This window comes from Sinocyclocheilus grahami, unplaced genomic scaffold, assembly GCF_001515645.1.
Source record: "Sinocyclocheilus grahami isolate Dianchi unplaced genomic scaffold, SAMN03320097.WGS_v1.1 scaffold112.1, whole genome shotgun sequence".
NCBI classification, from domain to species: domain Eukaryota; kingdom Metazoa; phylum Chordata; class Actinopteri; order Cypriniformes; family Cyprinidae; genus Sinocyclocheilus; species Sinocyclocheilus grahami.
Window position 1 is genome coordinate 1384803 of NW_015505291.1, and position 21951 is coordinate 1406753.

Genomic DNA, 21951 nt, shown 5'->3' on the forward strand with positions numbered 1-21951 from the left:
ATTTCTTTGCCTCTCCACATTCCCCGGAGCTTATCATCCTCCTCTGCCACACCATCCCTCTCTCTTTTTTCTTTTCAAGTGCTCTGACAGTTGACGGTCATTTTTTTTTCCTTTTGAAATAGATTCCCTCTCAACGTAGTAGCAGATAGTCCTTTCTCATTCTGCACGTAAATCTTTGCACTATCAATTATTTAAAAGAACTCATTCTGCCTTACTGAATAATAGCTCTTATCCATATTACACTTTCATTATGAATTCAACATGCACATACACATTTCAGTGTCAACTTCAGCTCTGCTTCGAAACCTGGTGACCTTCCTACCTAGAGAGCATTTTAATGCAAAGGCTGTTCCAGAATTTGAATATTATAAATATATCTACACTACTGTTGAAAAGTTTGGGGTTGGTAAGTTTGATTATGAGTAAGTAAGCAGTAGCTAGGTAGTGACTGCGTAAAGTAAAAATTTTATAAGTAATTTTATAGAATGAAAGCTAACTTTCAAAGGTTTTGGTTTAGTCCTTTTTTAAAGAAATTAATGCTTTTAATTAGAGCCCGACCAATATATCGTTTAGCCGATATTATCGGCCGATATGAGCCTGTCGAATATGCCGCCGATATGAACTTTTTTTTTTCCAGAACATATAACGCAGATAAAATGCTTGAAATGGTGTAATTACTTAGTTTGTCCAGCAGAGCGTGCTCCATTGTTTGCTACTGGCTACGTGGATGAAACGCTTTAAATCTTAAGTCTATGGAAAACCATTGAAACTTTGAACGGCCATATCTCCGTAAATCCGCACCAAATTCCGGGATCCCTTCAGCTAGAGGAACCCTCTTGAACACGAATCTCGTCTCGAGGCCCTCTTTCGAATGAGACCATCCCAGGGGGCTACTGACGCGCAGAGGGTGGCGTTCGAGAGGGCTCCTTGAGCTGAAGGGATCCCCCGAATTTGGTGGAGATCCGCCGGCGCGTTCGTGAGATAGTGACACCAGCCAACACTTTCACTTCAGTAAGGAGGTCTTTTGTTCAGACAGCAGCATAAGCGTTGGCTTATTTGACCGTAAGTGCCCTGCGAAGTGTACTTCACATGATAGTCTGCCATGATTCCAGTTCTAAGGGAACGTACACGTTACATTTAAAGTGCATTAAAGTGCGCGAGATGTGAATTTATATTTATTTACAGAGGTAAACTATGTCACACTTCACACTTTTCTAGTAAGTTTCGTCTGTGTGTGTGAATACAGTAGCGCAAATCCGTGAATGAATGTTCCAAAGTGAAATAAACTTCAACGGAATAAAGTTGAAAGGAATTGAATTGAATTAAAGTTGAATAAACTTCAACTTTACTGTTCTGTGCAGTGATGTCAGACTCATTTTGGATAATAAAGTTTATTGTTAAATGCCCTGCCTCCATCATTACATATCTTTGTCACGTCATTATAAGTGTCTGATCACCACATTTGAGTGATCATTGCAAAAAATGTTTAGGTAAATATTCTGTTCATGTATATACTCATGAATGGGAAAGTGTCCAAACTTTTGACTGGTACTGTACTATAATATACACAAAGAATATCTGCCTTTTTTTTACTCCCTAATATCAGTATCGGCCCCAAAAATCCATATCGGTCGGGCTCTACTTTTAATCAGCAAAGACACATTAAATTGAACAGTAGTGGCAGTAAAGACATTTTGTCACGGGTGCACTGCTGAGCGGACTGAGGAGCAAGGAACGGAGAGAGACAAGGAGTACATTAATCCAAACTGATTTAATTGACAAAGGAACATGGAACACTCACGCTATACCTGACGACATGAACAATACCGGACGCCGGAGCACACACACACACACACACAGGGAACACCATTTAAACACACAGGAGGAAGGGATGACGAGACACACCTGGGAGCAATGAAACATCATGGGAAACACCTGGGACAAATTAAACATGGGAAAGGAAGGAGCAAAACAACTGCAAAACACGGAACAGAGTCTGACATAACGCCCCCCTCCAGAAGGCGTGTCCTCACGCCATATAACATCCAATGGGGAGGGGGGGTGGGCACTCTGGAGGTCCCTCAGGACAGACACGGGACAGTGGGCTTCCAGAGCGGTACCCGTTCGGGGTGCCATGGCGGATCAGGAGCCTCGGGAGGCCATGGCGGAGCAGGGGACTCAGGAGGCCAAGGTGGAGTAGCCTCCGAGGCCGCAGCCCCAGCCCCAGCCCCCTCCGAGGCCTCTACAGCTGGAGCCTTACTACCCCCCCCAAAAAAAATACTTGGGTAAATTTGCGGGGCTGTACTCGGGGCCTGGAGCCCACCCTGGCCTTAACGGGGGATCAGGAGCCCCCCCTGGGCTTAACGGGGGATCAGGAGCCCACCCTGGGCTTAACGGAGGATCAGGAGCCCTCTCTGGGCTTAACGGGGGATCAGGAGCCATTCCGGGGCTATATTCGGGAACAGCAGCCCCTCCTGGGCTGAACTGGGGAACAGGAGCCCTCCGTGGGCTGAACTCGGGAACAGGAGCCCTCTCTGGGCTGAACTGGGGATCAGGAGCCCTCCCTGGGCTGAACTGGGGAACAGGGTAGCGCTTACATGGTGCTGGCACTGGAGGGCGCTCTGGAGGAGCAGGCACAGCAAGGCGCCTTCGAGGAGCTGGGACTGGAGCGAGCTCTGGGGCTGGAGCCGACACTGGAGCGAGCTCTGGGCTTGCCACATTATCGTCCGTGGGGCTTGCCACACTAACGTCCTTGGGGCTTGCCACACTAACGTCCTTGGGGCTTGCCACACTAACTGCCGGCTGACTTGTGGAAGCCGCAGACGGCGGCGGACTGGTTCTGGCTCGGGACCGGACACTCCCCAGACACCGGAAAACTCCTTCCCTGTCCGAGCCAGAACAGCTGATTGAGGACGGCGTCCCCTCAGCGAGCTTGCAGAACTCTCTATTCATCAAGGAATGCTGAAAAATATATCCACAAAAATATGAAGCAGCACATCTGTTTTCAACATTGATAATAATAAGAAGTGATTTTGAGCAGCAAATCACCATATTAGAATCATTTCTGAAGGATCTTGTGGCAATAAAGACTTTAGAAAGATGCTGAAAATTCAGATTTGCATCACATTTTAAATGACATTTTAACAGAAATAAATTACAGAAATAAATCACAGAAATAAATGACATTTTAAAATGTTTAAATAGAAAATAGTTCTTTAAAATTGTAATAATATTTCACAATTTTACTGTTTTTACCAAATGAATGTAGTCTTGATAAGCATAATAGATTTGTTTAAAAAAAAATTTTGTTAAAAAAAAAACTTTAACCAGATTGTTAAAACTGTAGTGTATATTTCATTTATTGCTAAAATGCATTGATAAACGCCTCTAGGTTACGTATGTAACCATGGTTCCCCGAGGGATCGAGATTCGCTTTGGGAACGCCCTTGCGTGACCGCGTTCTGAAGTACGTGTCAAATCAGTCCAATGGAGCAGCGAGACGTCACAAGCGGGGTGACGTAAGCACCAGAAAGTATAAAAGCGCATCCAGCAGAGCGCAAACCAGCTTCGATGAAGTAGCGCCTGCAGGGATGCAGGGAGTATGACAAAGAGACGCAGCGTCTCGTTCGCTCAGGGAATCATGGTTACGTAAGCTAGAGACGTTCCCCTTCAGGAACTCGAGCTGCATCGAGATTCGCTTTGGGAACGAGAATACCCACTGCGCCATACTACCAAGTCCCTGCCTGTGTGTATCTTATGAGCACATCACGAAGAGAGAACTTGGGAACCTAACCTCCGCCTCAGGGTGCCACGGAGGAAACGAGTAAGTGGGTGTCTTCCCAATGATTGACCACCCAGAAGGGCGTGGTAGCAACCATAATCACGAATCACACCTCATACATGAGGGACTGTGGGGGCGAGTCCACAGTCTCCTCTGTCTCGACACTCATCACATCCACCTCCTCAGAGGAAGATAGATGAAGCGTCTGGCTCTCTCTCCTTTATTTATTTTTTTCTCGGGGGGTTGAAACCGCAGCGTGGGCTTCCGAACACTGAGAGAGAGCTGCGACTCATCCCATGAGTACGTAACTCGCAGTGATGACAATCAGCTGCTCGAAAGCTGACCGTGCATGCTCCACTCCCAAACAAACGACACACAAATTGTGTGTATCTCCCGTCGCCAGATATCGTGGGCAGGGAGGAACACAGCGTTTGTAATGCCGTTCGCTCGCCATAGACTTTTTCATGATTGTTTTTTATATATGCTTGTGCGGACAGACAGCAGTAAATAGACAGACAGATACACAGAGCGCTACTGAAGAGCAGAAGCTGGTTTGCGCTCTGCTAGATGCGCTTTTATACTTTCTGGTGCTTACGTCACCCCGCTTGTGACGTCTCGCTTCTCCATTGGACTGATTTGACACGTGCTTCAGAACGCGGTCACGCAAGGGCGTTCCCAAAGCGAATCTCGAGCAGCTCGAGTTCCTGAAGGGGAAATACATTTATCACTGCGTTTTATTTTAATTTTCATTATTTAGTTATATTAAATAAAATAATTGTGAAATAGTCTTCTTCATATTTGTATTGAATCTCCTCCTCCTCCTCTTTTTTAGGGTATTGTGTTGTTTGCTTTATTTCTAATTATTCTGTGCACAGTTGTTGCCTATGTAGAGATCTGAGTTTCCATCTCAAGAGCTGTTGTATACACCATTTATGATTTCTTGTCCCTGATGAATGATTCATGTCAATAATTTGAAGAAATGGCTACAATGAGCATAGCGTGCTCTAAAACATCTCCAAGTTTGATTCCTTAGCTTGTAAATAGCTAGTAAACAAGTGACAATATCTTTTGCTTGTTGTTTTGTGATTTCATTTCAAGTCAGAGGTCACATTGTTATCGGCAACAGCTTTGAGCTGTTAGCAAAAGCCTGTGGATTTAGTTTTCTGCACTGTGGGTTTACAATGACAGCCTGTCTCTCTCTCTCTCTCTGTCTCAATGCCCTGTGGCCATGCTAACCCTCATCATTAGAGCTGACCCTGCTGGGAACCGTGTGACACTCAGGTAAACAGCTGAGTGAAAATACTCGTGGGTAATGAGCTGAAGCGGTTGGGTAGGTGTGGCTGCCGAGTGTTAGCATGTTTGCTGTCAGGATGACATCGGTTAGTGAGGGTTTATTAAAATAATGTGAAGCAGTACCAGGGTAATTCTGTTTAAATTGCATTGTAGGTGACACAAATAGCATACACCGAAGGATTCGGCAGAGCAGTGTCAAATGAACATCACACCTTTTCCAGGTAGCCTCAGGAAATCACCTATTCTCGGATGAAAATATTATTGTTTAAGGGTTGCTTCTGGAGACTTAATTGCATAACAAGACAGATTTTCTTTGCCTGTCTGAAATATTTCTCCTATAACTCCTGAGAATAGAAATAGACAGAAATGACAAAGTGTAAATGCGCAGTGTAAAACAAAAATTGTAAAGATGTAAGATTATTGGAGTAAATTTGACAAGAATATACTAATTCCTTTTTTTTCAGTATACAGTAAAAGTATACATATATATATATATATATATATATAAAGGGTCTGAATACTTAGGACCATGTGATATTTCAGTTTTTCTTTTTTAATAAATCTGCAAAAATGTCAACAATGCTGTGTTTTTCTGTCAATATGGGGTGCTGTGTGTACATTAATGAGGAAAAAAATGAACTTAAATGATTTTAGCAAATGGCTGCAATATAACAAAGAGTGAAAAATTTAAGGGGGTCTGAATACTTTCCGTACCCACTGTATACTGTGCGTGCCATTTTGTTACATATTTAGTGATTTTTTTATTTATTTCTTGCCTTTTTTAATGTATGTCTATGTAGTTTTTTTATTCATTTTTATTTCAGATTTAGTTATTTTAGTGCCAGATAAACTAAATTAAAATGGGAAATATTGCTTCGGGAACTAGCTGAAGGAAAAATACGTTTATTTTTAAAATATACTTTATATTATTTCAGTTAACATTTATTTTATTCAAGTAACAAACTTTTTATGGTTTTAGTTAACTATAATAACCCTGGGTCTTGGAAGAATTTAGAATTAAACCTGAAGATTGTTTACGAGTTTTTCAGCAAAGTTTTTAATCATGTTGATCGTTTAGAGACTTTTGCGTATCAAATATGATACAGTAGGTTTTATAGGGTTAAGAGATCTCATTTATGGTTTCTCTTTCCTATGGGATCCAGCATCTCTCTTTTTCCATCATGCCTCCTTCTCTTTATAATCATCAGTTTCTGTCAGCCAGTGCAGTGACAGATATGACTTGTGGGTAGCACTGGGAATCTTAAACCAACATCATCCTCATGTGAGATGTCCGCTTGTGATGGATGAGGGTGAACCTGGTGGTTCCGTATCCTAATAAACCTGCTCTGAACTGAGCCTCCAGTGCTGCTTTATCTGGGCTAAACAAAGCCACGATGCATAAACACACACACACACCAGCACAGAAGGTCATCATGTCTATTAATGCTGTGTGCCTCTGAGCCATGGAGCAGACGGTATGGAACAGGAGGCGACTGAGATGGAAGGACAACAAGGAAAGTGGAGAGGGAGGTTAGAGAGGGAGTAGTATTTGTTTGGCCCCTGTACTGCCCTACGACCCCCAGGAGTCTCCGTATACAGCTGGGGTGAGAGGAGGACAGCTGAGATTCAGCTGAACTGATATCTGCTGTCATACTGCGCTTACACACACACACACACACACTTAAGTCCAGGAATCCATATTTTTTAAATTCTGGGACAGAATGTTTACCTCGACATTAAAGATCTTTCAGTCTTTTCTTTCTTACTTTTTGCAAATCATCTCCTAATAGAACATTTACATTTTAATGGAACAAAACCAACCAATATTTAAATCTCTTTAATAATAATAATAATCAACTTCAATTAAAATCTCTTTCAGGCAGGACCACTTTGGCAAGTTACGTTAAGTTTATTGAACACAAGTTATCTTTGATGGTATGGTTTTTTATGGATAAAATGGAGCTTTAGCATTAACCCCCCGGAACCATCAGCTTGAGTGATATACAGATGATTAAGAAACATAAGTAATTTCTTAAGTGAAACGGTGGTAACATGTAGATGTGGCGGTGAATCCCGGGACGACTATAGTGTAGCTTGCTATGGAGAATGAATGTCTCTTGGCAGTGAGGTCCATGACAACTAAATTTGAAAGCCTTGGTAATCTGAAACAAAAAGAAGAAGACAGTCAGAAGGTGCATAATAATATGCTTGATACTTATAGATGGAAGGTAGGGAGGGTTTCGAGCAGTTTGAGCATACTTCCCGAGCTGTATATCTGACCATATGGTTTTTTATGGATAAAAATAATTATTTGCACGTACGAGAGCTTTAGCATTAACCCCCCGGAACCATCAGCTTGAGTGATATACAGATGATTAAGAAACATAAGTAATTTCTTAAGTGAAACGGTGGTAACATGTAGATGTGGCGGTGAATCCCGGGACGACTATAGTGTAGCTTGCTATGGAGAATGAATGTCTCTTGGCAGTGAGGTCCATGACAACTAAATTTGAAAGCCTTGGTAATCTGAAACAAAAAGAAGAAGACAGTCAGAAGGTGCATAATAATATGCTTGATACTTATAGATGGAAGGTAGGGAGGGTTTCGAGCAGTTTGAGCATACTTCCCGAGCTGTATATCTGACCACATCAAAGTCTATAACATACTTTGGTTAAAGTTTCTCAATGGTAGTGTAACTCTCTTCCATTCTTGCTTTAAAGTCACCATTCTTGTTCATGCAGTTATAACTGCTCAAAAAACTATTTAAAATACATTTGCAAATGACTTATCAGTCATTAACAAACACCTTTATAAACCCTCTACGAAGGCAACCTTAATGTTATGTAGTGGACTCGACAAAGCGACCGTTGCAAATCATTTGAACCTCATTTGAACTGAAGACATGTCAGTATGTCATAAATAGAACGAGGCAGCAATTTACTGTTCGGGGATTTGTCGTGTCACGCGGCGTCGTATCCAGTGTAGACAAAATCACTGATTATAATGAGTTCTACAGGAATTCTACAGCATTCCCTTCAAAAACAAAAGATTTTGATGTCGGGAGTAAATGACGACTGCTATGTTCATTATTACATCCAACAACACCTCAATCGCTTAGGAGTCATTCTCGAAACAATGCCAGACTGTTTACAGCTCACTCAGGGCAGGTCTATGCTGAAACCAGTGTTAATTTTGACAGCAAATTTTGATTTAGTTTTAGTCATAGTCTTTTGACGAAAATGCCATTTAGCTTTAGTCATATTTTAGTCATCTGAATTGTTTTAGTTTAGGTCTAGTTTTAGTCAACTAAATATCATACAATTTTAGTCGACTAAGTCTAAAGTAGATTTCTAAAGGGTTTAGTTAATTTGTAATGCTTTTTTTTCTGTTTTGGTTATTTCAGTACATTAGGATAAGCTAAAGCTTATAAACTAAATTAAATAAAACTGTCATGAGCTGGGTTTGCTTCTCTTTCTCTCTCACACACACACTTACATACTCTATCATGCACACATGCACACCCATGCTCATTCTAGCTCTCATCTCCACCTGTTGGTCATCACAATCAGCGTGTGTGCTGCTTTGTGGGGACACCTGTTTCCACTCTGATCTATTAGTCACTCTATTTCTAGTGGTTGGGCTCACTGTTCTCTGTCGGATTATTGTGTGACATGCATACGGTATTGTTTGGCCCTTCATGTCGATACTATCAGAGTTCTGACCATGATCGGCGCCTGAGCGAGAGGCTCTGGAGAAATATCTCACAGAGTCTCTCGCCGCGGGAATTATCGTTCCGTCCTCCTCATCTGCCGGTGCAGGGTTCTTCTTTGTAAAAAAAGAAGGATGGGTCCTTGCGTCCCTGTATCGATTATCGGAGGCTGAACGGCATAACAGTCAAGAATCGCTATCCCTTGCCTCTTATGTCGTCGGCTTTCGAGATCTTACAGGGCGCAAGGATTTTCACGAAGCTAGACTTGCGCAATGCTTACCACTTGGTACGTATTAAGGAGGGAGATGAGTGGAAGATGGCGTTTAACACCCCTATTGGCCACTTTGAGTATCGGGTTTTACCGTTCAGGCTGGTCAACGTCCCCGCGGTTTTTCAGGCCTTAGTTAATGACGTCTTGAGAGATATGTTTAATGTCTTTGTGTTTGTGTATTTGGACGACATTCTTATCTTTTCACCTTCTCTTCAGGTACACGAACAGCATGTCCGTCGAGTTTTGCAGCGTTTGCTTGAGAACCGCCTATTTGTTAAGGCAGAGAAGTGCTTGTTTCATGCCCAATCTGTCACGTTTCTCGGTTCGGTGGTTTCGGCGGAGGGGATCAGCATGGACCCTGACAAGGTCAGCTTTGCATCACAGTAATAAATTACATTTTAAAATATTTTTAAATAAAGAACAGTTATTTCACACACACACACACACACACACACACACACACACACACACACAGACAGACACATACACTCTTAAAAATAAAGGTGCTTCACGATGCCATAGAATAACCTTTTTGTCTAAATGGTTCCATAAAGAACCTTTAACATCTGAAGAACCTCTCTGTTTCACAAAAGGTTTTTGGGGCGAAAAAAGGTTTTTATATAAATTATGTTTCTACGAATAATCCAATGTAAATGCATACTTAGCACCTGCGAAGCAATCTCATAAACACTCCTGACCTCACCACCTACTTATCTTTATTTCCCTTACTCCCTGATATGTGACGTGTGTGTCTGTCTTGGCTGTGAATGTGTCACAGCAGTTTCACATTCACTGTGGCCACTGATTGTTGCTGGAAACTTGTTGGCTGTTACATAGAACTCTGTTACCTTTTCACCTCTCAATCTAAAGCCAAAACCCTCTTGTAATCTATCTTTAAAGCATTTTAAAAGTTTTCCCTGTTCTACCAGCTGTGATGAGCTTCATAATGGTATCTCTGGGCAGCACAATCTTTCTTATGGAGCCGAGAGTGGGATCTGATCACCCTCAGCAGCACTAGTTAAAGGTTTGAGCAATTGACTCTCCCCTACAGAGCTTGAGTCTCAAATGCAGTAAACTCCATTTGCAAATCAGTTGGCAAACTGTGTTTATCCACCAGAGCAAAAATAAGTGGATACAAAAAAGTTACACCACAGATAATTTGAGGGTAAGAAAATGCCTGAATTTGAATTGCATTCACAGGCTTTGCTTGAAGAGGAACACAAACAGGTTGTCCAATTGATTGGATTGTTACAATTGTGAACACAACAGCAAATTCACCACCAATCAGTCACTGTAAGAGTAATGTGTGTGCTCAGTTATCACAAACAAAACACCATTCGAGCCCTTAGCAACTGAAAACATCCAACAGAACCTCAAAATGTGTAATGATGCTGAAAATTCAGCTTTGCATCACAGTAATAAAATGCATTTTAAAATATTTTTAAATAAAGAACAGTTATTTCACACACACACACACACGCATGCGCGCGCGCACATATAAATGATGTGTCTACGAATAATCCAATGTAAATGCATACTCAGCACCCGTGAAGCAATCTCATAAACACTCCTGACCTCACCACCTACTTATCTTTATTTCCCTTACTCCCTATGTGTGTGTGTGTGTGTGTACATGTATGTGTGTGGTGGGTATGTTTAATAATGCAGAGATGGCATGGCGGTGGGGTTTCATGGTTCATCTCTACTTGTTAATGGATGTTCATATAAACCCATCTCAGCCGGGACAATACAAGCCCCTTGCTTGAAATTATACAGTCATAACCATTGCAGAATGCTGACTGGACGAATCGTCCAGATCCGAGAGATGTGCCAGAGAATGAGCTGTACGTCCATCAAAAAAAAAAAGCACCTGCAGCAGTGGAAGGAATCTGGCTACAGTCCCTGCAGTGTTCAGACACTGTCTGAGCGGTCATAAAACTTCTGTCGCAGTGCTTCTCTATAACTGCTTGCAGTGTGACACTTCAGTCTGCAGCTGCTTTAAACCAGAACTCTTAGTCTGGAACTTTCAATGCAGAACAAATTTAATTTAGCTCTGGTTTTAAATCAGGACCTGATTCTAGTCAGGCTGCTTTTATTCTTGAAATGCTTTTTTTTTTCTGTAGCTGCTTTTATTCCAGAGATGTTTTAAGTCTAGAACCGCTTCTTCTCTACATCTGCTTTTCAGTATTAGAACAGTCTACAGTTTATGTTAGTCTAGAACTGCTTTGACTACTAGATTTGCTTGTAGTTTAAACGGATAGTTCATCCAAAAATTTAAATTACCCCATGATTTATTCACCCTCAAGCCATCCCAGGTGTATATGACTTTGTCCTTTCAGACAAATACACTCGGAATTATATTACAAAATGTCCTGGTTCTTCCAAGCTTTTTAATGGGGGCCGAGATTTTGAAGTCTAATAAAAGTGCATAAATCCATCATAAAAAGTTCTCCAAACAGCTCCTTGAATTTAGAACGGAACTGCTTTCACTGTAGAATTGATATTTAGAATATATATTTTTTATAATTTAATTTTAGTTTTAGTTAAGGTTTTCCTTGTGTGTTTTTGTCAATTTTAGTAGTTTTTTTATCTATATAAATAGTTTTTACGTTTTTTATTTCAGTTTTCATCATTTTAATACATAATGTTAAACTAAAACAAAATGAGAAAGGCTGCTTTGTCAACTAGCTGAAATATATGAGTGAAATCTTATTGGTGCAAAATTCCACTAGACTTATCAATATATTAAACATCAGTTATGTTAATTTTTATGATTTAGTTTTTTATTAAATTTTTCAAAACACTGAAATAAAAAAATAACCCACTATAAACAACATACGAACAATGAACAGATACTGTCAGCACTGCTTATAAATATTGCAAGTGTAACCTCTGTTAATCTACTCAACACTCTCCGAGTGGGATTCGAACCAGTGTTTCCGGCATGGGAGATGGGCCTCTGTTACAAAAGTATCCATGTAACATATAGAAACAATTGTGTACAAAGCACACAGTTTTACAGAAATATGTCTGTCTTGGCTGTGAATGTGTCACAGTAGTTTCACATTCACTGTGGCCACTGATTGTTGCTGGAAACCTGTTGACTGTTAGATTTCACCTCCCAATCTAAAGCCAAAACCCTCTTGTAATCTATCTTTAAAGCATTTTAAAAGTTCACCAGCCGTGATTAGCTTCATAATGGTATCTCTGGGCAGCACAATCTCTCTTATGGAGCCGAGAGTGGGATCTGATCACCCTCAGCAGCACTAGTTAAAGGTTTGAGCAATTGATTCTCCCCTACAGAGCTTGAGTCTCAAATGCAGTAAACTCCATTTGCAAATCAGTTGGCAAACTGTGTTTATCCACCAGAGCAAAAATAAGTGGATAGAAAATGTTACACCACAGATTATTTGAGGGTAAGAAAATGCCTGAATTTGAATTGCATTCACAGGCTTTGCTTGAAGCGGAACACAAACCCAGGTTGTCCAATTGATTGGATTGTTAGAATTGTGAACACAACAGCAAATTCACCACCAATCAGTCACTGTAAGAGGGTATTGTGTGCTCAGTTATCACAAACAAAACACAGTCCGAGCCCTTTGCAACAGAAAACATCCAACAGAACCTCAAAATGTGTCTAAAATGTGCTGTTGTTTCATCTTTTTGCAGGAGTACACCATCGATGTCTTCTTCAGGCAGAGCTGGAAGGATGAACGGCTGAAGTTTGAGGGACCGATGAACATTCTGCGTTTGAACAACTTGATGGCCAGTAAGATCTGGACTCCAGACACATTCTTTCACAACGGGAAGAAATCTGTCGCACACAACATGACCATGCCCAACAAACTGCTGCGGATCCAAGATGATGGCACCCTGCTGTACACCATGAGGTAAGCAAGGTGTTATTTTCACTAAGTGCTTTCGAAGTTTCGTAACATAATTGGAAAGTGCTGTGCATATAAAATTTCAAGTTGAAATCTTGTTCTCATCTGACATTCTCAGTACCGGTGCAGTTGAATCAATTATATTACTAAATATTAATAAATGATATTCTTTTAAACCCAGAATATTAACCACTACTGTAAAAATATTATATTTATGATCACATTGTCTTTCAAATTGTAAAAAGGTAGCATCTACTCACCCTCAAAACACACCCTTTTCTGTAAAAGTAACAAATCTGTAAAAGTAACAAGATGATATTATCATTATCCAGCTCAATTCAGTTCAAGTTTTTTTCAATGATATTAAGGAATATTAGTTGTCTTAAACCCAAAATATTACCGCAAAATTACGTCCGACTGTCAGATCAGCTTTAAACATATATGATTTATGGTCATATCGTCTGTTTTCACTGTCAAAAATCTGGCCTATGATCTTGAATTACAATCCAAGTTTTCTTTTTTTGGATGGGGAACATACCAAAACTGAAGGAATCTTGCCCTCCAGTGATTTTTCAGTGAATAATTACTTTAATTTTGATCTGTTCCTCACATAATGTTATCAGAATTTATATTTTTGGTGAACGATCCATTTAGCTCATATCGTGGGTGGCAAATAGAGTCATTCCTCATGTAAATCCCTGAATCACTTTGTATTCCCAAGAATTAGAATAATTCATTGCTCACCGGCTCCCACAGTATGACAGGCAGCCGTATTGATTTAGCCACTAATTAAGATGCTTCATCTGTTTTCAGAAATGTGACACTCACTTTTGTAGGAGCCGATTTTTCATTGAAGCCAGTGACTTTCTCTTAGTAAAGCACAGTTCTCATTATAATCGACATATTCAAGAGTCTGTGAACATCATCATCAATCTCCTTAATTACCTGCAGATGAAACAGGAAGAGCAGAATCTGTGATATATTGTCGTGTGTCGTGTACACAAGCCCCAAACAACACGGCCTTTCATAATGACTCGATCTCGCCTCTGTTCATCCTGACGCTGCTCCAGAATACATCATGACACTCTCCAACACGTACACTCACAATTTTGTTTGCTTTTTTCTCTCTCTTCTAAATCGCTCTCTCGCTCCCAGCTCTTCCTTTGAGCACAAATGCTCCTTGCTGCTGCCAAATCAATGAGAGCCTGACTCAGTTGTGAAGCGCAGGAAGAAAAAAGGAGACAAACTGAGAGAGAGACTGAGAAAGAGAAAACAGCAGACAGAGTGGAATAGAGGAGAAATGGATGTGAAAATGAACTTGCATTTATAGGATAGAGTAGAGAGTAGAATAGAGACTAGTAATAGACTACTAGTATGAGATTGTTGATCTATTGAATATTCACAATATTATTGAAAATATAGAATTAGGCAGCATTTTGAATATCGCAGTGATTTTAATGCTCTTTTTATTTTGCCATTCAGTTTTCTTAAAGGCTAAACAATAGTTTTACGTATGAGAGTGTATAAGTATGAGAAAAAGTATGAGAGTGAAAAAATGTGGACAGAAATCCCCTGTGGCATTTTTTACAACCTATTTTTATGGTGCACAAATAAAAATAATTAAATAATGTTCCTCATTCAGTGAAAAAAATTACCGTTCTGTAGTTCTTTAAAAGAGATGGGTAAAGGGTGGGTTTCTTAAGTAGTGAGGTTATACGAGCCTGTCTAAATGCTGAGGAAAAAACACCAGTGTGAAGGGATGTGTTAATGATGTGAGTGAGTACAGGGACAACTGCAGGAGAAATGGCTTGAAGGAGATGAGATCAGAATCAGAATCAGAAATACTTTATTAATCCCCTGAGGGAAATTAGGTTCATTACCGCAGCTCCAAAACACCAAGATAAAAAAAACAAATAGAAATCTATATACAAGAAATAAAAATAAAACTGGAATAGGATCAAGCGGACAAGTAGTAGGATGAGTTTGGAGACTTCAGTGAAGAGAAGGATGTGAACGAGTGTATGTTTGCTGGTAAGATGTGCTTGACAGATTGTGGTGTGGAAAATTGTGCACTGATGGTTGTAATTTTATTAATGAAGAACGTGGCAAAGACATCAGCTGTTAGAGTTGATGAAGAGGGAGAGGAGGAGGAGAAAGGAGGGAGGAAAATGTTTTAAAGAGCATGTGAGAGTTAGACGAATTGTGAATTTTGTTATGATAGTATGTCATATGTCTTTTAGCAGTGGAGACATTAGCAGGGAAGGAAGAGAGGAGTGACTGATACACATTAAGGTCAGTAGGATTTTTTTATTTGCGCCACACCCTTTCAGCAGCCCTGAGCTTAGAACGATGTTCACGGAGAACATCAGACAGCCAAGGGCCAGAAGGAGTGGTACGGGCTGGCCTGGAAGAAAAGGGGCATACAGTGTCTAAACAAGATGTAAGAGTGGAGCAGAAAGTATCAGTAGCACTGTTAGCATCAAGAGATTTGTGAGTAACCGTAGTTAACATTCTTGAGATCAAAAGAGGCAAGCAGAGTGTAGAAGTCTGCAGCCTGAGGTTTATCTAGAAGGATGTTGAAATCTCCAAGCATAACTAGGGCATAACTAGGGTAGAACCATCCTCAGGACAGTTTGAGAGCAGAACATCTAATTCATCCAAGAAGTTACCTTGTGGTCCTGGGGGTCGAGAAACAACTACAAAATGGATTTTAAAAGGGTGGGTAATAGTGATTGAATGTGATTCAAAGGACCTGTTAATACCCAGAGAAGGTAAAGGAATATATTTCCAATCATTAGAGATAAGCAGACCAGTACCTCCAGCTCTTCCAGTCAGACGGGGAGTGTGGGAAAATGAGAAATTATTGGTGAGTGCTGCAGGAGTAGCACTGTCCTCTGGTTTGATCCATGTCTCTGTTAGGGCCATGAGGTTTAGTCTTGAATGACTAGAAATAGATGTAATGAAATCTGTTTTGTTTACTACAGACTGACAATTCCAGAGACCAATAGAAAAAGAAAGTAGTGTATTAGCAGACATAGGCAAATTGTGCAGGTTGTTAGGATTGCGCAGCCTATAATGTGTATTGCGTGGTTTGCGAGTGGTAGTAATAGTAGGGATATGGAAATACGTAATAAGATTTGGTCAAAAAAACGGAAACAGAAGTGAACCAAGGTGTAGAAAAGAGGATGAATCAAAAGCGATACTTATGTCCCTTGCCGGTGTCCCTGCCCGGTGGAGTCGCAAGGTAGAGTCGATGGTCTTTACACTCTTCGGTCTTCACACAAGGAGGCCTTCACACGAGGGCTGCTGTGACTGCTGCCACGGTATACTAAACTTTTTTTATACCCGTTTGACAAAACGGAAATTGAATTCAGCCGAACACACTTTACTGTTTATCACAACAAAGGGCTAAGCAAGTGCATGACACTGACAAGGTATGCGATAGAGTACGAGACCAAAATAAACTTCAGCACGTCTTCAGCAACGACAACTGCGCTAAACACTAATGAGACAAGAAATGAATACACTTACAATTAACTTCCGCTGATTGACCGCTTTTCTCAAAAAATATTTCTTTACACTGTCTTTTGCTAGCGCTTGAACACACTTTACTTCTATCACAACAAAGGGCTAAGCAAGCGCACTATACTGACAAGGTATGCGATAGATTACGAGACCAAACGCAACTTCAGCACGTCTCAACACAGTAAACAAAACAAGCCATTAACAAAACAAGCCAGTAAAGTAAACAAAACATTAACTAATGGAACCTTATTGTAAAGTGTTACAATTATTTGTTATTAAAGCATATACGTTCACAAAAACACTGTTGACTTAAACAGAAAAGCAAGCAGGTGTGCATGATTTGGCATGGCAGCCAATACAAATAATTAATAATCATTTCCTTACCTAAATCCTGTGTTTGGAACAGGCTCCGTTGCAGAATCACATCCCTCTGTGCTTCTGAAATTATTATATTTTTCTATATAGTGTAGTAGCTAGCTATCTCTGTGTCGTACGTGGCCGCTTGTCAAGCATGAAAAACACAAGTTTTATTTTGAATTCTGAATATATTATCATATACAGCATGCAAAGAGCGCTCACTTTAAATGTATTAAAAACTGTGACTCATTCATCAAGATCTCACAAAGTTCCGTTTTAACCAATGAATGTGACCACACAATGAAAAATTTTTTTTGTTTGTTTATAAAGTTACGAGCATGATCTAGCATGAACTCAGCACTGGACAACAAGCGGTGACTGGAGTGGTGAGTGCGTGGATTCCAACCTAAACACCTCTGATTGGCCATTGCGTTGTAGAAACCAACAGACATGTCTGTGATTGGCTACCATGCTCACCTAGGCGAAAATGAATTATAAAATATTTTGACGCTTTCCAAAGCAGAAGGGCAGATACATTGGATTGTTTGCCAAATCTATTTCGCTATGCTATTATTATGAAGAAAACAGATCCTAGACCAGAGTTATGGGCAGCTTTTCCATCTAAAAGCAGTCAGTTAGACTATTAAACACACTAAACTAAAGTCCGAATGTCCCCCTTTGTACCGGAGAGGGGACACAGGGATGTGAAACTCAAATGTAAATATTCTAATATTTTGAGATACTGGATTTTTGACTTTCATGAGCTGTAAGCTCTAATCATCAAAATTAAAAAAAAAAACTTTTGAAATGTTTTACTTTACATGAAACAAGAATATTTTAAGTTTCAAGAATAAGTTTTCATAACTTTTTCATGATATTCAAATTTTTTGAGATGCACCTGTATGTGTATGTATATATATATATATATATATATGACCCTGAACCACAAAACCAGTCATAGGTCACACGGGTATATTTGTAGCAATAGCCAAAAATACATTGTGTGGGTCAAAATTATCGATTTTTCTTTTATGCCAAAAATCATTAGAATATTAAGTAAAGATCATGTTCCATGAAGATATTTTGTAAATTTCCTACCGTAAATATATTACAACTTAATTTTTGATTAGTAATATGCATTGCTAAGGACTTCATTTGGACAGTTTTAAAGGCAATTTTCTCAATATTTAGATTTTTTTTTTTTGTACCCTCAGATTCCAGATATTCAAATAGTTGTATCTCGGCCAAATATTGTCCTAACAACCATACATCAACGGAAAGCTTATTTATTGAGCTTTCAGATTATGTATAAATCTCAATTTCGAAAAATTGACCCTTATGTCTGGTTTTGTGGTCCTGGGTTATTATATATATTTTTATAATAATATAATTAAACATTAAAAAATTATATATAAAAATATTATTACTCTTTGAAATAACCATTTTGTTTCATTCAGCATCATTACTCCAGTCTTCAGTGTTTTGCTCCAGTCCAGTTTACTGCAGTTCACAGTTGTGCTCAATGTTTCTTTGATGAATTGAAAGTTCAAACGCACAGTATTTATTTGAAATATAAGTCTTCTTTAACTGTTTAAATATCTTTACTGTCACTTTTGATCAATTTAATGTGTCCTTGCTGAATAATTAATTTACATTTATTTCTAAGCTATATAGAATCACCCACTAATGCTAGTAATGGTAATGGCATAAAATGTCTGCTTTTGTTGTGTTTGTGAATGTAAATCGCAGGTTGACGGTGCACGCTGAGTGTCCGATGCATCTTGAAGATTTCCCCATGGACTTCCACTCCTGTCCTCTCAAATTCGGCAGCTGTGAGTAACAGCATGGAGTGTCTTGCTTGTAATGATTGATTTAAACTTTCAAACAATCATTTGCAAAGTTTTAATTGTGCCCCCCCACTGAAATCATTCCTACAGATGCTTACACAACAACAGAAGTGACGTACACCTGGACAAAGAACGCATCCAATTCTGTGGTGGTAGAAGAGGAAAGCTCTAGATTAAACCAGTATGACCTGCTGGGACAAACCGTGGGCAACGAAACCATCAGATCCAGCACTGGTGAGTCAAGATACTCACAGATTGATGGATATGGTTTCATTATATAGAAAAACAAGCAAAAGATTCTTCAAGGATGCTTCCAAAGTCAATCACATGTATTTGAAACAACATGACCGTAAGTAAATGATGAAAGAAGTTACATTTTTGCTTAAGTTTGTCCTCAAACAAAAGCTCTGAAAGCTGCAGAGACTGAACAGACACGTTGGATAAATATACAAGGATGATTTTGAAGGATTGTCTGATGTCACGGCAGATTTGTCCTTCTTTCTATCATAGTTTATCAAGCACACATTCGTTCTGTTCTGCTAAATCTGCTGTGTGCTTTAACACGATCTCTGGGCAAGACTCAGCAAACCCTGCCTGTCACTTCCTGTGGTTCGCTCTCGCTGTCTTTCTCTCTCTCTCATGCACATCTTTGGTTTGCAGTGGCATTTCTTGCGTGTTGGCATTTGGTAGCTCAGTAAAGCGAACATATCCTCAACGTGGGGTGAGATCAAGGCCAGAGCACATACAAGATATTCCACTTCAGTTGAGCACAGGGACTGTACAACAACAACACCCAAAAGACGCATTTTTAATGCTTTTGGGATAAGTCCCTTATGCTCACCAAGGCTGCATTTATTTGATGCACAGTAAAACAGTACAAACAATGTAAAATAACAGTTTTCTATTTTAATATATTTCAAAATGTAATTTATTGCAGTGAAGGCAAAGCTGAATTTTCTCCTTCAGAAATCATTCTAATATGCTGATTTGGTGCTCAAAAAAATTTCTTATGCGTAGTTATCAATGTTGAAAACTGTGTTGGATGGATGGATGGATGAATAGAGATAAACTGATTGATTGATTGATTGATTGACTTAAATATTTTGAATCAAATGCATTCTCGGCATTGCCACCAGGGGCGCTATAGCAGATTTTTACTTAAAGGTGACATATCATGAAAATGTGACTTTTTAGTGTTTCGTTGAACACTATTTAGAGTCCCAGCCTCAGTGGAGAAGAGAGAGCATTGGATTTATTGATTTATTTACTGTATATTATGCTGCTGCCACACAGATCTAATATAAACATGCAATTTCTTTCCCAGCTGTTTACCTTCACAGACATAACCAACTGTTTTTGCAGTTCCGTTTCTTAATATCAGTTGACTGCATTATTTAATATTAACTAACAATGAAGAATACTTCTTTATTAATCTTGCTTAATGTTAATTTTAGCATTTACTACTATATTATTAAGATTATTTAAATGCAGTAGTCTTATTATGTAAGATGTTAAAAATTGATTGTAAATGTTTTATCAAGTCATTTATTTATTCATGCATACTAATACATGTTGTGCCTTTTAATATTATTTAATGGATCTGAGCTAACATGAACTAAAAATGATTAGTTGTACTTTTATTAACTGATATTAACAGATTAATAAATATTGTAACAAATGTATTGCTCATTCTTAGTTAATGTGAATTTACTAACTTTAATGAGACCTTATTTTAAAGTGTTAACAAAAAATAGCTGTCAATGTGGTAAGAAAATTAAACTTAATTCCAACAAGATTATGTTTCTTACCTCACTGACAGATGTTGTGCATGTTTTAAGCATAAACAGACTTAATTTTAAAACATTTTTCAGAAAACAAGACTTAATTTTGTGTAATTGTCTCTTGATTTAAGACTTTATAGATAGAAAACAAGATAAAAATATTAAATATTGAGTAAGAAAAAAAATCAGTATAATTAATTGAATGCTGTTGAGAACATTGTGTTTGAAGACAGTTTTCAACAGATGTTTTATTGCTGCGTCACTCACCTTTTCAAACAGACTCCGTATAGTCGTGTCTCAGAGGGCCGTTTCTTTGTCTTCATTAAATGATGTGTAAAAAAAACGATTGTCTTTCTCATGTTATTACTGTGTTGGTCTTCAGGTCAGGGTGAGGTCGGGCTTCTTAATGAGAACCTTTGTGTCAAGCGTAGTGTTGCTGTAATATATTAGCTCCGTTCCAAACCCTAGGGAGCTGTCTATCTAGACAACATTTTTAGGCATCATGCACGCTCCCAACTCTTTCCACTTTCCACTTTCAAAGATCCACTATCATGGATATTAAAGGTTCTTCATGGAACCATCAATGCCATTAAAGGAACTGTTATTTTTAAGTAAGCATTAATGGACTTACTGTATATGTAAAGCATTTTATTTCATCCACTCATGGGGTTTGATTTAGATTATGATGCCATCTTGTAAAGCATCTGCTTATGTAAATAGTCGACAGCAGAGCAGCTCACTGGGGTTTGGAACGGAGCCAGTGTGTGTTCTGGAATCATGGCATCTCCTGTGACCTCCTGTGACTGATCGTCATCTTCACGCTTTAATTAGCATCTTCACTGTGCACAGACTGCGGCTTGGACACACACTAACACAGTTTAGTTACAAAACCTAATGAGCTTCCTCAATATGCTGCCTACAAAGGCAAAATCCTATTATTAATTTTTTTGAATTGGCTTTTATTTTAATATTTTCAGTTTTGTTTGTTTCATTTTATTTTCATTTATTTAGTTTAATTAGTCATTTGTATGACTGTTTTTTTTTTTTCTATTTAGGTGTAATTTATTTTTGTTTCAGTTTAGTTTTAGTTTTAATTTCCATTTAGTCATTTTAGTTCTTCAACTTCAAGTTAATTGCCAAGGCGATATGTTTATTTTATTTTATTTTATTTTAGCTTTAGCATTAGCTTTAATTTTTATATTTAGTCATTTTACTAGTTTATTATATTTAATTTTTTTAGTTATGTAATTCTATTTATTTTAGTTTGTTCAGTTTTATTTTTATTTATCAGTCAGTAATTTTAGTTCTTCAACTTAGACTTATTTAACATTTGTGATCTTCATTTTGATTTCACTTTAGTGTTTATAGTTTTTTTTTTAGTTTTTTTTTGTCATTTCATCTGCTTTTATTATTATACATTTTTGTAATTTAGTAATATATATATATATATATATATATATATATATATATATATATATATATATATATATATATACATAAAAA

At 38.6% G+C, this 21951-nt stretch overlaps 1 protein-coding gene across 1 annotated transcript in view; it reads left to right on the plus strand.

The window, feature by feature from the left end:
* The first annotated feature begins 5009 nt into the window (after positions 1-5009).
* Positions 5010-21951, plus strand: part of LOC107589133 (gamma-aminobutyric acid receptor subunit alpha-2-like) — a 42294-nt gene continuing 25352 nt past the window's right edge. Inside the window, exons 1-6 of the mRNA XM_016277486.1 lie at positions 5010-5062; positions 8952-9138; positions 9271-9420; positions 12724-12944; positions 18570-18652; positions 18758-18901. Of these exons, the coding sequence (XP_016132972.1) occupies positions 5010-5062; positions 8952-9138; positions 9271-9420; positions 12724-12944; positions 18570-18652; positions 18758-18901 (838 nt within the window). The remainder of the gene's footprint in view (positions 5063-8951; positions 9139-9270; positions 9421-12723; positions 12945-18569; positions 18653-18757; positions 18902-21951) is intronic.